Raw genomic sequence first — 15,073 nt, 5'->3', positions numbered from 1 at the left:
GGTACCAAGGAAGGGAAAAGATTGGAGACCTATTTTGGACCTATCCATCCTAAACACATTTCTACTCATACCAAAATTCAAGATGCTCACTCTACAGCAACTTCTTCCCATGCTGGGCAAGGAGTCTTGGCTGGTAACATTGGACCTCAAGGAGGCATACCTGCATGTCCCAATCAGACAAAATTGCAGAAGATACCTCAGATTTCTTGCAGGTTCAACCCATTATCAATTCTCTGCATTGCCCTTTGGTTTATCTACTGTGCCCAGAGTATTCACGAAATGCCTGGCATCAGTAATTGCCTACTGCAGACTTCAAGGGATACAAATATACCCTTATTTGCACGACTGCCTGATCCAAGCGGACAGCAAGCACATTCTTCTGAAACATCTGGCTTATGTAATAATGGTATTAAACTCTCTAGGATACACAGTCAACAAAGAGAAATCAAGACTAATACCCTCTCGGAAGATAATTTTCCTGGGTGCCAATTTGGACACAAACACCCAGATGGCCTACCTCACGGCAGAGAAGCAGGGGCAACTAATTCAATATTTCAGAACACTGGCAAATTGTACCAGGCTGACTGCATGTTAAATCCTGCAGGCTCTGGGATTCATGGCATCTTGCATCTTACTAATCCCATGTGCAAAGCTGCATATGAGAAAACTACAATGGTACCTAAAAAAACATATGGTCTCAACACAGCCAGAGTTTGGAAACAATAATACCACTAATTCCATGTCTGCAAAAGGAATTTCTGTGGTGGGCTCAAGCATGCCAAACAAACACAGGTCTTCCATTCAGCAAGCCTCAAGCAAATCAAGTCATCATAACAGACGCCTCGGACTACGCCTGGGGGGCGCACATGACAGACCGGTGCATTCAGGGCAAATGGACCCAAAAAGAAAAGCACCTTCACATTAATCAAAAAGAAATGCTAGCAGTGATAAATGCTATTACAGCTTTCAAGGATCTTCTACAACCAGATCAGCTATTGATAAGAACAGACAACACCACAGTTATGTGGTACATAAACAATCAGGGAGGAACACATTCTTATCCCCTATGCTGACTGGCCATGTCACTTTGGAACATGGCCATGGACTTACAAATGGAACTACAAGCACAGAACTTGCCAGGCAAGGAAAACACGCTGGCAGACAACCTAAGCAGGAATATGACAGATCAACACGAATGGAAGTTGCATCCAAATGTTTTTACAGAAATAATCCAAGAATGGGGAAGGCCAGACATAGATCTCTTTGCCTCCCACAAAAATCATCATTTGGCAAAATTCTGCTCAAGGATCTTCCATCCAAAGGCCTGGAGAGTGGACGCTCTCTCTCTTTCAGTTGGACATCAATGACAGTTTATGCCTTCCCTCCTCTTCCTCTGCTGCCCAAAGTCCTATTGAAGACCAGAGCAGACAGACCACAGATGATCCTCATTGCTCTGGACTGGCCAAGGCAACACTGGTACCCACTCCTGAGGAGCCTGACGCATTCCCCACCATGGACCCTGCCTCTAATGCCTTTTCTTCTGACTCAGCACAGCTTCAAAACTCTTCACAGTAAGCTGAAAACACTCAATGTAGCCGCATGGAAGATTCCTTAGCATCGCAGCAGGCCCTGCTCTCCAAGGAGGTGCAGGATGTCATTTTGGGGGCCAGTAGGCCATCAACTAGAAAAGCTTACTCTGCAAAATGGAAACGTTTTTGTGTTTGGAATGAGAAAAAGGGCCAGTGCCCTGGAAAACTGAACTTACCTCAAATACTACAATATTTGGCTGAACTGCTAAGCAGTGGACTTTCGTTCTCCTCCATCAAAATCCATGCCTCAGCCATTTCTGCAGAATACAACACTGATCCACCTTTATTCTCTCACCCTCTGTTAAGACAGTTCCTCAGAGGGGCTAAGAATTTAAGACCTCCAAGGAAACAACCAATACCTGCTTGGGATCTTAATTTCATTCTGGAAAAACTGACTTTGCCTCCTTTTGAACCAGCTGCCTCATCAGATTTACAGTATTTGTCCTGGAAAACAGCTTTCCTTCTGGCTATCACTTCAGCTCGTAGAGTTTCAGAACTACAGGCTCTTATGGCTGTCCAGCCTTTTATCATCTTCCATTAGGACAGAGTTTAATTACGTACTAACCCGTCCTTTATGCCTAAAGTGGTATCCAGGGTAGCTTTAAATCAGGCCATACATTTACCTACTTTTTATCCTAATCCTCAAAACAAAAGGGAGAGATTACTGCATTCCTTGGACATCCACAGACAACTGCGTTATTATTTGGACAGAACAAAACCTTTCAGAAAATCAGAACAGCTTTTTGTAGCCTATGCGGTAGGAGCTCAAGGAAAGTCAATATCCAAACAGACAATCTCAAAATGGATAGCCCACTGCATATGCTTTTGCTATTCCTTTCGTGGCAAAACTGTACCTACAGGCATTAGAACTCATTCTACTAGGGCCACAGCCAACTCTGCAGCCTTCCTCAGAGGAGTTCCTACCAAGGATATTTTAGAAGCAGCCACTTGGAGTTCTGTGCATACAACCTACCATTATACTCCAAATCTAGAGCAGGCTTTGCCACTGCAGTCTTGCAGGGCATTTTGGCTCCTCCTAGCTCCACCTAGTGCCTACCACCCCTTTCTTAGCTTTGGGATTCTACCCATCTGTTATGACTGCAGCTGTATGCACGATGAACATAGTACAGTTTTGTACCTACCATAAATGTAGATGTTAGAGTGCTAATACAGCTGCAGTCCAGGTTTCCCTCCCTCCTTCCCCTCTAGGGGTCTTCTTTTATGGGGTATTTGCTTGCATCTACTGGTCTTTGATTATATTGCAGTGCATTATTACATAATTTTATGTATTGCCTTCTTTCTGGGGGCACCTGACATCTGGGGCAAGAAAAACTGAAGAAAATGGCGTCGGCTGGTTCTTTTATACCCCTGTCGCACTGACATCAGGGAAGAAGCGACGACAACCGACGCCGGACCTAGACTTTGGAATTCGGCCGACCGAGGTCCCGCGTGACGGCAGGAGAACCCATCTTTTATGACTGCAGCTGTATTAGCACTCGAACATCTACATTTATGGTAGGTACAAAACTGTACTTTTCCCAAAAAACACACATCACAAGCACACCAAAAACCTTACAAACCTACACTAAACCTTACAAACACAACTATCTAAGCACTGGCCTTAACCCCAACCCTAACCCTAAGGTCCGTCACTATTGCACACTTTTCTTACCCGCACCCTAACCCTAACTGACTTAACCCGCCCCTAACCCTCAAGTCCATCACTATCGCACACCTACCTTACCCGCACCCTGACCCTAAGTCTCTTAACCCGCCCCTAAGCCTAAACTCCGTCACTATCGCACAGTTACCTTACCCACACCCTGACCCTAACGTCCATCTCTATTGCACACTTGCCTTGACATGTCGGTGTTCTCAGCATCGGGATTCTCAACTGTCGGTCTTCTCCGTTGTCGGTGTTCTGGTTGTCAGCGTTTTCAGGTAGACCCATATATAGATATATATACACACACACACATGTATGTATGTATGTGTGCTTACACTCCAGAAGCACACATATGCTTGTATGTATGTATTCTTGCATGTAGCATAGCTATTAAAAATGTTACTTTTCCTTTCATTGTGTGCACATTGTGACAAATGGATCAAACCGAGCTAAATGTGTATTACAGAGATTTTCTTGTCTTTATTCTGCTTATTCATAGCTGATGTCTGTCATCTTTGACCTTCACATGGACTTTTTTTTCTTTTCCATATGAACAACTGCTGTGCTTTTTCCTCTCTGAGGTGCTAGTCACCATATGCTACTCTTCTGAAAGAGCTGACACCATACTGTTTCTATGCCATGCTGACTCTTACCTCCACATTAACTGTAGTAATTATAGAACATCTTCCAAAGCTAATGCCAAGTAATTTGAAAGAGAGAAGGAATTCATGCTTTCTTTTACTTTGCTCTCTGTTGGAGTTACTCTTTTGTTATTTGTGATCTTTATTTTCCATTTCATTTTTATGGCACTGACTGTATCGGGTGTCTGTGTGTGTTTGTGTGTTGTAGTGTCAGGAATCTATCCATGTTCAGTAGTCATATCAGACTCCTGTAGTGATTCTATGAATAACAGTCTACATCCCAGGAGTTTGCTAGGCAGTTCGGGAATGGACTCTTTACATCATTGCAGGGACCCACAACACCCCGTAACATGCTTTCTTTGTTATTGCGTGCTGTTTTGTGCTCACTGTTAAGAGTTGGTTTATTTGGCTGCAGGCCTACCCCTGGGTGACTTATTTAGTGCTGCTTCTCTTCGTAGGGATTGTGGAAGTATGCACGGTGCTCGTCTTCACCCATTCTCTCCTGCTAGCTGTGTCAAGCAAAGTGTTGCTTTTTATCCATGGTCAAAGGATTACTGTGTGCCAGTGGTAGTTTCCAATGCAGTATATTTTGATAATATATAGTAAATGGTACACTTTTCAAACTGAGTTTCAGAACAGTCAGCTCCACTGATTGGAAAAAAAAAAAACTTTTGAATGGAAATAGTATGTGCAGACTTTTTATTTATTGATTATAGAGCAGTTAATTAAGCATGCACTAGTCTTTGAAGGTGTGTTACTGCTTTTTTGTGGTTAAAAGCTCTTGTTGCTTTCCATGTATTGCTATACAGCCTGTGCTGCCAAAAAATCAGGTCCATGCCTGTTTGCGTAATACATCTCTCACATCAGCAGTAACTTCAAACTTTAGAGCGCTAACAAACTCTTAATGACTGTAAAGGAATAGAAAAACAAATCTGAGATCCATTGCTAAAAATGAAAATGTGCACCCCCCAAATAAAAACAAACTTTTGTTCTTTTCCCCACTTGGAAAGGGACACTTCCCAAGAACACCTCCTCTTCCTCAGCATTGGCAGCATGCTTGCATCATCCCCGTAGGTGAGCTACTTTGTCAAATTTTTTATGTATGTGTAATAGGCTTTTACTCCTGACTCTTCCAAAAGTCAGACTCTTTAGATGTACTTCATTTGATCATTGCTGCAGTAGCCTTCCTACTTGGAGTTCTCCTGCCAGCCAGATTCTAAAGTTTTCAGTGCAGCTTCCATGCACCCAAATCATTAGTCAACTCAAGCTAAGCTGAATAAAAGTCAGGTTTGGTTGCACAACTCTTCAGAGCTTACCTGGCAATGAAGAGCAGGCCTCTTGTAGGCTTTCAGTGATTCATGGTTAGCTATATCCGTTCTTTTGCTGGGCAGATAAGTTCCGTATGGGGAATTTTTTTTTTTCTGTAAAAGAAGAATTTTAAAGCTATGAAAATGTTTTTTTTTTTTAATAACTGTCTTCTGACTTTTAATTACTTTTAAAACGTTGAATCATTTTTTTTTACTTTTATGGTAATAGTTGTTAAAGCTTATTTTAAATTACTTTTTCTTCAAGGGAAGTTGCTTTATTTTTCTTTTGAGGAGTGGGGTTAGTGTTTAAAGTGCTTTTTACTGTGTTTTTATGGGGGAAACGTTACTTTTTCAACTTACTTTTTTTTTACTGACTTGTTCCTAGGCTTCCCCAGGATTCGGTCATCTTTTTCGGCTAAACCATTGAACAACCAAACAGTTTCTCAGTTTTTCCTCCTTCTAGCCACAAAAAAGTAGTACATTGTTATTCAGCATTTGCCACCACAGCAGGCTGGTGAAGTGCCTCAACTGAAGATGGGTGACTGTGCTGTGGCCAAAGCTTGCTCCTCAGACCACTAATCTTTTCCTTGGGTCCTGCTGATATAGTCCCTAGGGCCACCCTGGTCCATAGTGGTTGTAGTCCATACAGCTGTCATGGATTAGGAATTAGACACTTCCTTTTTGACTGTTGTAGTACCAGTGGTGGGCAAGGGAAAGCCACTCATGTCGGTATTGAGGGAAGGGCAGAGCAAGCTGCTCTGTCTAGCCAGAAAATTTGACCATTGGTAGGGAAGTTTTTGCTAGTAGTACTGGTTCTGTTTCTGCAGGAATTTCTGTCAACCCCCTCCCCCCAAACAAAAGCTTAAACAGATGATACAGTGTTTTCTTTTCCATCTGGATTCAATCTGTGGATTATCAGATCAGACTCTGATCTGAAAACGGCTGTGTTCAAAAGATTTCAGCTGATCAAGCTCCATCTCCTGTACCCATAATCTCTTGCTCACCTAAGATTACCGCAGATCTTGTTTGCTGCCATTCCTGGACAGCAGCTCAGTCTTTTGCTCCCGTGGAGTGCATCCTTTTTTAGGATATTTTGGAATGTGCTTTAAATTGCTTATCCTCTACTCTTGTTTTTCTTGTGTGCTGTTATTTGCAGTTTAGCCTTATTCTCCTCTTGTTTTAGCTAACTGTAGGTTAGTTTAGGTTTAGTGTTAGGTGTTATTCTTGTTAGCAGGCTTTCCACATTTCGTATGTTTTTCTAGTCGTTAATGTTTGGTGTGTTTAGGTGTTAGCATTATTTTTCTTGCTATTCTTTAGTGATGTAGTGGTTAGATTTCATAATATGGAGAAGGGCTTTAAAAATGTGTTACTTGTCACAAGATCCATTCACAGGGCACTCATGACAGGTATGTATACTCTTTGGGGGTTACCCATCTTGAGTCTCATTGTGCTATTTTCAAGTACTTGGGCACTTTTGCCATCAGTGAGAGGTGAGCCCATTTGATTCTGAAAGGACTTTTGCTGGCTGTTGACACTTCTGCTTCTTCCTGCAGAGGGGAGAAATCTGATCAGGGTCACAGGCATGGATCTAAGGACCTCTAACCTTTCAAGGGGGACTGAAAATGACCAGCCGCCTCTTCTTTTTCTTGTCCTTCAGACCCAAAGGTGCCAAGACCCCCTGTTCCCTCAAGGTTTCAGCACAGTTATTACTCTGCGAGAGTCCTCACTGGATTCATCCCTGTCTCCACCATGGTTCCAAGCATCTCAGGTTCAGATATGGTTGTCAGAGTTGTCATCCAGTAGGTGGGTCTTCCAAGCCTCCTTCAGTGGCTTCATCTGCTTGGTCAGGATTTTAAGACTGTGGAATTGGAGCAGCTGATGTGGTCCCTTTCACACAGATGTAGTTTTTACTGATCCCCTCAGCTTTGGGTCCTTGACTGGAAGCGTTAGCTCCTTTAAGTTGTTTTCCTCCCTTGGGCCCTACGGTTCCAAGGTCATTGGAGCCAGTTGCCTTTCCTCCCTTAGGATCAGATCTGATAGCTTGCCCGATTTTTGACTCCTTCCTCTACGTAGGTTTTCTCGACTCTGGCTACTTCAGAGCTGGGTGGGATTCAGAGCCAACATGTCAAGACTGGTGTGTCTAGATCATGTTTGATTCTGGTCTTGGGATCGTCCCTCCTACACGGGTCCTATGCTATTGATAGTTTGACTCTGGTCTTGGCATTGGGGCAGGTTGATGAGGCTCTGGAGTGCAATTTGTCTTTGGGATCTTCGGATTGTAGGTCTGCAGGCCCTGGTCAACCTGCTTTAGTTTCTGCTTTTGATATCATGGAGAGGTTGTTCTCGCTTCAGGAGATGGTGTGGTTAGCTGCATCTGTTATCTCTCCCCCTCTTCGACATCTTTGCCTGCGGATATGCTTCAATTTGCTCCAGGACAACTTACCCCCGGTTGGCTTTAGGCTGCCCTATCTTCAGAGCCACCTGCCTCTTCATTTTCTCTCCCGAATTCTCCAGGGTGGTATGTTTCAGGCATGAGGCAGTACAAAAGAAAGCACCTAGATTCTCCTGAAGACTTTCTCACTGAGAATACTGACCTGGAGGAATGAGAGGCTTCCCCTAAATCCCCCAGTTAGAATGCCCCTTTGGCAGTCTTTTGGAGCTTCTTCACCTGGGCAAGAGTTGGACTGCTGAAGCTCTATTTCTGGAGGAGTCTGCATTTTTAGAGGTCTTCGGAGTGGGCCTGTTCACATCTTGGGTGGTTCCCCTGCCAGAAGCCATTATTGAGCTGGTGTCCCGGAGGATATGGAAGGAGCCTGATATGGTAGAACTGATCACTAAGAATCCAGACAAGATTCTTTCTCTTCCCAAGGACTGGCAACACTGGAGTAAGGGCACGGCTGTGGATGCAATTGTGGTGGCAGCAGCTACTAAGACATCTCAGCAGAGAGTTCTTCAGTTGATCCCCCAGTATTGGACTCTCTGATGTTGGACTGGTTGAGGAAACCATCCTACACCTCAGCTACGTTCACACTGAGGGGGTTGAACTATCTTGTTCACTAGACCAGATGTCAGCATGACATTGTGTCAGAAGTGTCAAGGATAATTAAGACACAACAAACTGTGGAATCTCAGAAGACTCTGTAGAAGCAGATGTCTAGTTTACAGTCTGTTGCTAATGTGTCCATGTGCCTGCTGTCCAACACTGCTGATGGCATATCATTGCCATACGTCGTCGCACTTGGATGAGGCTGTATAATTTTTGCAGGCTGTGTGACGAAAGGAGATACTGCCAGCCCATCTAGCTGGAATTTTGTAAATAATTGTATATCATTGGTGAATATCAAAATTATTTGTATAAGATGCTTGTGTTACAAATGTATTAGAACTGTATGTCATATGTATATCAAACTGTTGTACAGATGCGTGCATGTTGAAAAGGTATTTGTAAAATGCTTGTGTTTAAAATGGATCCACAGTGTGCCCCACTGGAAGAGAACAGAAAGGGACAGATTGTGTTTGGTCTCCCCAGACCTCTGACTCAAATTCTGAGGAGAATATGACTTTGGCCAGTCCCATTGAAAGACCTCTTTTTCTGTAACTATTTCCAGAATAAAACAGATGTTTCAGTTGGAAGACAGTGATGTTTCTCAGTCATTCAAGAAGTATTATGATTTGTTACAAGTGGAATTTCCAGAATCTTTTCTTTTCTTTCTTTTTTTTTTTTTTTTTGCTTTCGAGAATGTTTTTATCACAGCAAGTGACTTTTCTGACAGCCAGCTTGCTGCCCCCAGGAATGCAGATAGACTGCATAAGTTCCTCACATTTGTGCATTTTTATGCTCTTATCCCACATCAAACCTAGCAGTTGTTGTTTTTCTGAACTGTGCTGCTGCTGAACATTTAGTTACTTTACCCTCTTCCTCTGACTAGGATGGGCAAGTTTTTCTAATTTTTGGTGAAAAAGTGTACTGTTCTGCGTCACTTGTTTATAGAATTCTCAGCTGTCATGCGCTCGTGTATTTATGTTTATGCTTGCCTCTTTTGAGAATACAAGGTATGTTTTTGGCATCAAATTCCTCTTTTGAAGTGTAATTTGCTTTGTGTAATTGTTTGCTTCTGTGTCTCAAATGGCTATATACTGTATGAAATGTACTTATGATCTGGGTGATGCCAGTTTCAGGGCTATTGACCCTGAAACTGTTTTGAGGTGATTGGTTGCATTGTCAAAACTTTTCAGAACATGTTAGTAATAACGTTTTGAATATTCCGTTGAACAGAGAGTTGGTTTTGTTCCATCTGCTTTGGAGGTCCTTATAAAGCATTTGCTTACTCTCTTTTGGCCTAGGATCTAATGCCCCCCACACTACCTTTTTAAGACTAAATAAATAGTTCCAGTAAGCAGCTGGCAAGCTTCTACATAGACTGGGCCAACATTTTAAACACCTTTATTAAATGATCACTTAAGATGTAGGCACACATTTATTTAATAAAAAATAAAACAAACTATGTTAACATGTGATATATGTATGTCTCCCAAATATGCAACAAAATCTAGAAAGTTTAGGATTTTTTCTTGGAAATGTTTACATAGATAATTCTGTACCCCAAGTAGACTCCAGAGAATTTTTCCTCAGGTAGATAGCAAATCATGGAGGTATGATAGGGAAGATAATTGAGAACATATGTTCTGGGAGTGCAGTGGATTGGCGGACTTTAAGTATTCTCTGCAGGATGCACTGTTGTAGATGCTGGGCGGGCAGATTGGTGTAACAGGGAAGTTGATTTTTCTGAGCTGTGGTAGAGAATCAGAATTGCCTAGACATAATAAGGTCTTGCTGTCCCTAATTATGGTGGCTGCCAAAAGAGCAATTACTGGAAAATGGAAAGCAAAATCTAAACCAGCCATATTAGAAGTAGTGAATATAGTAAGAGAGATAAAACAATTGGAATTGAGATCTTTAGAAAAGGGTAGGAGCAAACAACAAAGGAAAAATGAGAACTGTGGGAACAATACATACTGAGGAGGAATGAGGTTTAAAAGAGGGCAGTATTTAAATGAGCTATGCGATGTTTGACTGAAAACAATTGGGTAGATTATAAGTAATGCATAATGTTTGCAGTTGGGAGTGTCAGTATGGGTTGTGATGTAAAATGCTTGCAATTAGGATTGTGTCGGTGTGGTTTGTTTTCATTTATACAAATGTATGATTAGTTATGTCGTAAGTGACGGTTTAATAAAGATGTTTATTGTTTAAAAAAATGGGCAGGAATTGAATAATTTAAGTAATGTTGCTTAGGTTATATGATATATATCAATATATATGAAGGATAATGTTTGTTTATTTTAAGATGTTAATACAGTTTGATTGCTTTTATATAAATGTAAATGTGCTTATGACATGTGATAACATATTTTTAAACACCTTTATTGAATTAACATTTGTCATATTCATACAGTATACATTACATGTGTTTTCTTTCTATTTTACAATTTTTCACTCCAACATTATATAATTTGCTCAGTTTAGGTCTTCTCTTAAACCTCAGTCATCCCCTGAACATTATTCTGCATGTATTGTTCCCACAAATTTCATTTTGTTTCTGAGTAATTTGCTCTTTCCCATTTCTAAAGGTCCCACTTCTAGTTCTTTTATCTCTTGCAGAATATTGAGTGCTTCAGTTCTAGTTGATTTTGTTTTCCAGTCTAGGAAGTGCTTTTTGGCAGCCCAAAACATTAACTTTAGTAAGGCCTTACAATTCAGATCCTATGTCCCAGTGCAAAATAATTATTTCCATAGTTACAACCATTTGCTGCCCCAACATTTCTAACAAAGTGCACTTTAGGAAGTTTGTAAAATCTGCCAACTCATTATACTCCCAAAAAACATGTTCCCAGTTACAGCTGTCTTCTCCATCACACCTGCAATGTTCTCTATCTGCTTAAGGAAATTTTATTTGAAGTCTGCTTGGGGTATAAAAAATAACATGTTCCCAGTTAGTTCTGTCTTTTCCAACACACTACCAGTATTTGCTATCTATCCGAGAAGAATTCTGTGGTGACTGCTTAGGGTATAAAGATACTTATGCAAACACTTCCAAGCAAAAGTCTTAAACCATCCGGGCTTTTCTTTATTGGTATTGTAGAGATCCACTTCCTGGACAGCAGAAAAGAACTGAGTAGAGTGCACACTGAATTCTTTTTTTTTTAAATATGAGCTTTTTCACATATGGCCACCGTGCAAGATTGTATCCATGTTCCCCTGTGGAATATCTGATTACTGAAAAAAGACAGGTAAGACAGGTCACTGGATAGACATCTGCTTGTTACTATTTTCTATTCATGTAATGAATTATTGCAGCACGAACCCTGCATTCAGACATCTACTTTTATGGTCAATATACTTGTACAAGTATAGTCCTTTTTTATTTATCTGAAGCAGGCTAAGCAACAGTAGGTTATATGTTATATAATTTTTTTTTGCAGGGAATATATGACTGACACTTTAAAAGAGCTGTGACCCTTGCTGACGTTATGAAAATTCTGGCCGTTTTTTTTTTTCCCAGTGTGGTGGTGTGGGAGGTGGGGACTGAAAATTTTTCTTTCTCATGCCTGCCATCACCCTGACCTGTAGCATTCCGTCACTAGAAGTATGACAGGAATCCTGTTTGAGTCGCACAGTCTGTGCCTCTGTAAGTCAAATTACATGTTTGTCTTCCATAGCAGTCTGGATCATAGTGCAAGAAGAGTTTAGGATGTTGGATGTGCTTTAAAGAGATACTGAGCTGTAAGCTTATATATATTCTTATGTTTTTTTTTTTTGTTGCAGGCATGTAATTGTGAGGACCAGTCCAGCACACAAATATGTGTTTACATTACGTACCCACTCATCTGTAGTTCCTAACAGCATTGCATTCAGCTTACCACAGGTACTATGATGCATTATTGTTACTTGTTGTACTGTTTTTGTATGGCTGTTTACATTTTAAAACCTTAACAGTAGTACAAGATATTTCTAAGGTCTGATGTTAAGTAGTAAATGCAATGAGAATGGACTGCCACATGCTTTTATTAATGGATTAAATTATAGTGCTCATCAGGTACAGCTCCCTTTGCCCCAGTATAATAGGCAACATCAAACAAGCAACAACACAAAAATACAAACATTTATATAACTACATATAAATAAGTGAAAATTGGTCTTAAGAGCATTTAGCAAAATAAACACAGCTATCTTAGGATATGGCACACAGTAGCCCCACCTGAATAAGATTTACATTAATAGTTACAGAATGTGGTTTTGAGCACTGGCTACCCCGGCAGTTTCCCACCTCATTCTGAGCCTGGTGCCTTACAGTGTTAATTTATGCACAGGTGCCTTACAGTGTTAATTTATGCACAGACACTGAAGTAGAACTTAACTGTTGTATTCAGACAGAAACATACAATCTCAAGGAGAGGTTGGTAATACCATTCATTTGTACAACCTGTTCCTGTTTCTTCAGTAGATACTGCCACCGGCCAGAACTTGTCTGACAACACTGATGTTGTCAATTGCTGCATCAGAAAATGAGCCATCTAAAAAGTATTCCTATAACAGAATAGTCCAGATCCCAGATCTGCTGGTTTCAGGACTTTAGTGTATTTTCTGAATGTCCAGACCTTTTTGTGCCAGTGGGAGGTCTTTCTGCTTATCAGTGAGAGTGGTAAGCACCAGAGCAGCTTATCTGCCACAAGGGGAGTGTCTCCAGCTCTGAAAAGTTACCTTATTTGCCGTTTTGAGCTAATTCCTATCCCTTTCAAGTTTCTGAGTTAAAAACCCGTGTTTGCTCGGGTTTGCACTTGTTTTAGCTCTGCGGATCCTGTTTGGGCATCTTGCAGACTATCCCAGCGTCAGAAACAAGGAGATACTTTTTGCTGATTTAAGTACTTTTTTGGCTTTCTCTTAGCTGTTTTTGCTTAATCGCACTTTAAAAAGCCGTTTTACTGCTGTTTATTGCTGCATTTCAGTTTGAAATCATTTTTACTGTGCGTGCACTTGTTTTTGCTTAAAGTATTATAATTTAAACTGCATTTGATCCTGTAGGCATCCCACTCAAGTGTGACTGCCTTTTCTGTGCATTGCTGCTGTTAAAATTGCTTTTTACTGTTTAATTCCTAAAAAAAAATTAAAAAAAAACAACAAAAAATATTCTCTGTGCTGCTGTTTTCCCACCCTTTCCTATACTAGAATAGTCTGTATCCCAGATCAGCTGGTTTCAGGACTTTAGTGTATTTTCTCAGTGTCCAGACCTTGTTGTGCCAGTGGGAAGTCTTTCTGCTTATTAGTGAGAGTGGTAAGCACTACAGCAGCTTGTCTGCCACAAGAGGAGTGTCTCCAGCTCTGAAAAGTTACCTTATTGGCCGTTTTGAGCTAATTCATATCCCTTTCAAGTTTCTGAGTTAAAAACCCGTGTTTGCACATTGTGCAGTGCTGCGAGGCTTGGGTTAAAACTATTCCCAGTGCCAGAAAGTCTGCTCTTCAAATTTTCCCTTAGAATTTGTTGGTCTTTCAATAGTAGCATTAAAATCTGAATCCCTGTGACTAGCACTTGCTATAGAACCGCTAAAAAGTACCAAGAAACCGTAAACTAATATAAGCACTAAAATCCTCCCTGTCAATAAGGGAATTAATCGTAGGCACTAAACAACCTAAAATTGCAAAGCAGCTTGCCAAGTTAAGGAAAAACAGTTCTTGCACTTTACTAAAAAGCACCTAACCAGGCATGACCAAGGGTCAGCTTCCGGTGATTTCTCCTGTCCACCTGGTGAATCCAGGCATATTGGGACAATGCAGCAATTGCCTCATGTGCACAGACAACCCTCTTCTCCTACCACCAAACACTACAACCTGTGAGAGATGCAAGTCCATAGCCAAACTAAAAGCAAAGCTCTGTCCAACCAAGATTGTGCTAGACAGTCAAGAGGAGAAGGTAAACATCTGCACCACACCTCAAGCAACACATAGCTCTACAACACCCACACATAGCAACATGAAACCCACATATGCGGAGGCCCTTAACATTAACCTACCCAAGCAACGAGGACCTCCGAAGTTGAAACGCAAACAAACACCAATCACAACCCAAGCGACACATAGCTCACAACATCAGTGTGCCACCCAAAAACAGCCCCTAAGGCAAGACAACATCCCAAACACTTTAGTCATAGGTGACTTTATAGTCAGGCACACTGATGTCCCACTTACCAGACTGAACAAGGATAAAATTATGGTCAATTGCCTGTCGGGTCCCAGGATCTGCCACATAACGCATGCGCTCAAGTCACTCCACAACAAGTACAAATATGACTCTGTCATTGTTCATGTTGGAGTGAATGACTTGAGATGCACCTCCCTGTACCACATGAAAAAAGACATGGAAGAGCTCTGACCCTAGTCCTGAGTAGCATCCTGCCTTCGCCCAGAATAATACCACAGTATAAGGACAAAATGATTGACTTCAACAACTGGCTAAGCTACTGGTGTCATTCAAAGGGGATCCAGTATCTGTCTGCCTGGGACGACATGATCGACAAACCACGATGCTTTGCCAGAGTTGGTCTGCACCTGTCACCCCTGGGATTTAAATTACTGGCTAAGGCTCTTGCCACCCCTATAGTGCCTTTTTTAGGCAAGGTTCAAATGACAAAACCACCAACGTGACAGACAGAAACCTGCGAAATCTGAGGTTAATGCTACTCAGTGCTAGAAGTCTAAACCTCAAAATGCACTCTCTCGAGGTACTCCTAAAAATGGAGAACATCGATATCTGTGCAGTAACTGAGACCTGGTTCAAGGCTCCAGAGAGCACCCATGAATTACCAGGCTCTAAT

General features: G+C 41.4%; 1 protein-coding gene across 1 annotated transcript in view; it reads left to right on the top strand.

Moving 5' to 3' along the window:
- The window catches only part of NSF (N-ethylmaleimide sensitive factor, vesicle fusing ATPase), a 1,516,106-nt gene that overhangs the window by 414,169 nt on the left and 1,086,864 nt on the right, over positions 1-15,073 (top strand). The window contains exon 3 of the mRNA XM_044055231.1: positions 12,030-12,129. Coding sequence (XP_043911166.1) covers positions 12,030-12,129 — 100 coding nt within the window. The remainder of the gene's footprint in view (positions 1-12,029; positions 12,130-15,073) is intronic.

The sequence above is a fragment of the Protopterus annectens genome, chromosome 13.part0 (assembly GCF_019279795.1).
Source record: "Protopterus annectens isolate FY-2018-M chromosome 13.part0, PAN1.0, whole genome shotgun sequence".
NCBI lineage: Eukaryota > Metazoa > Chordata > Ceratodontiformes > Protopteridae > Protopterus > Protopterus annectens.
This window is presented reverse-complemented; position numbering and strand designations above follow the sequence as displayed.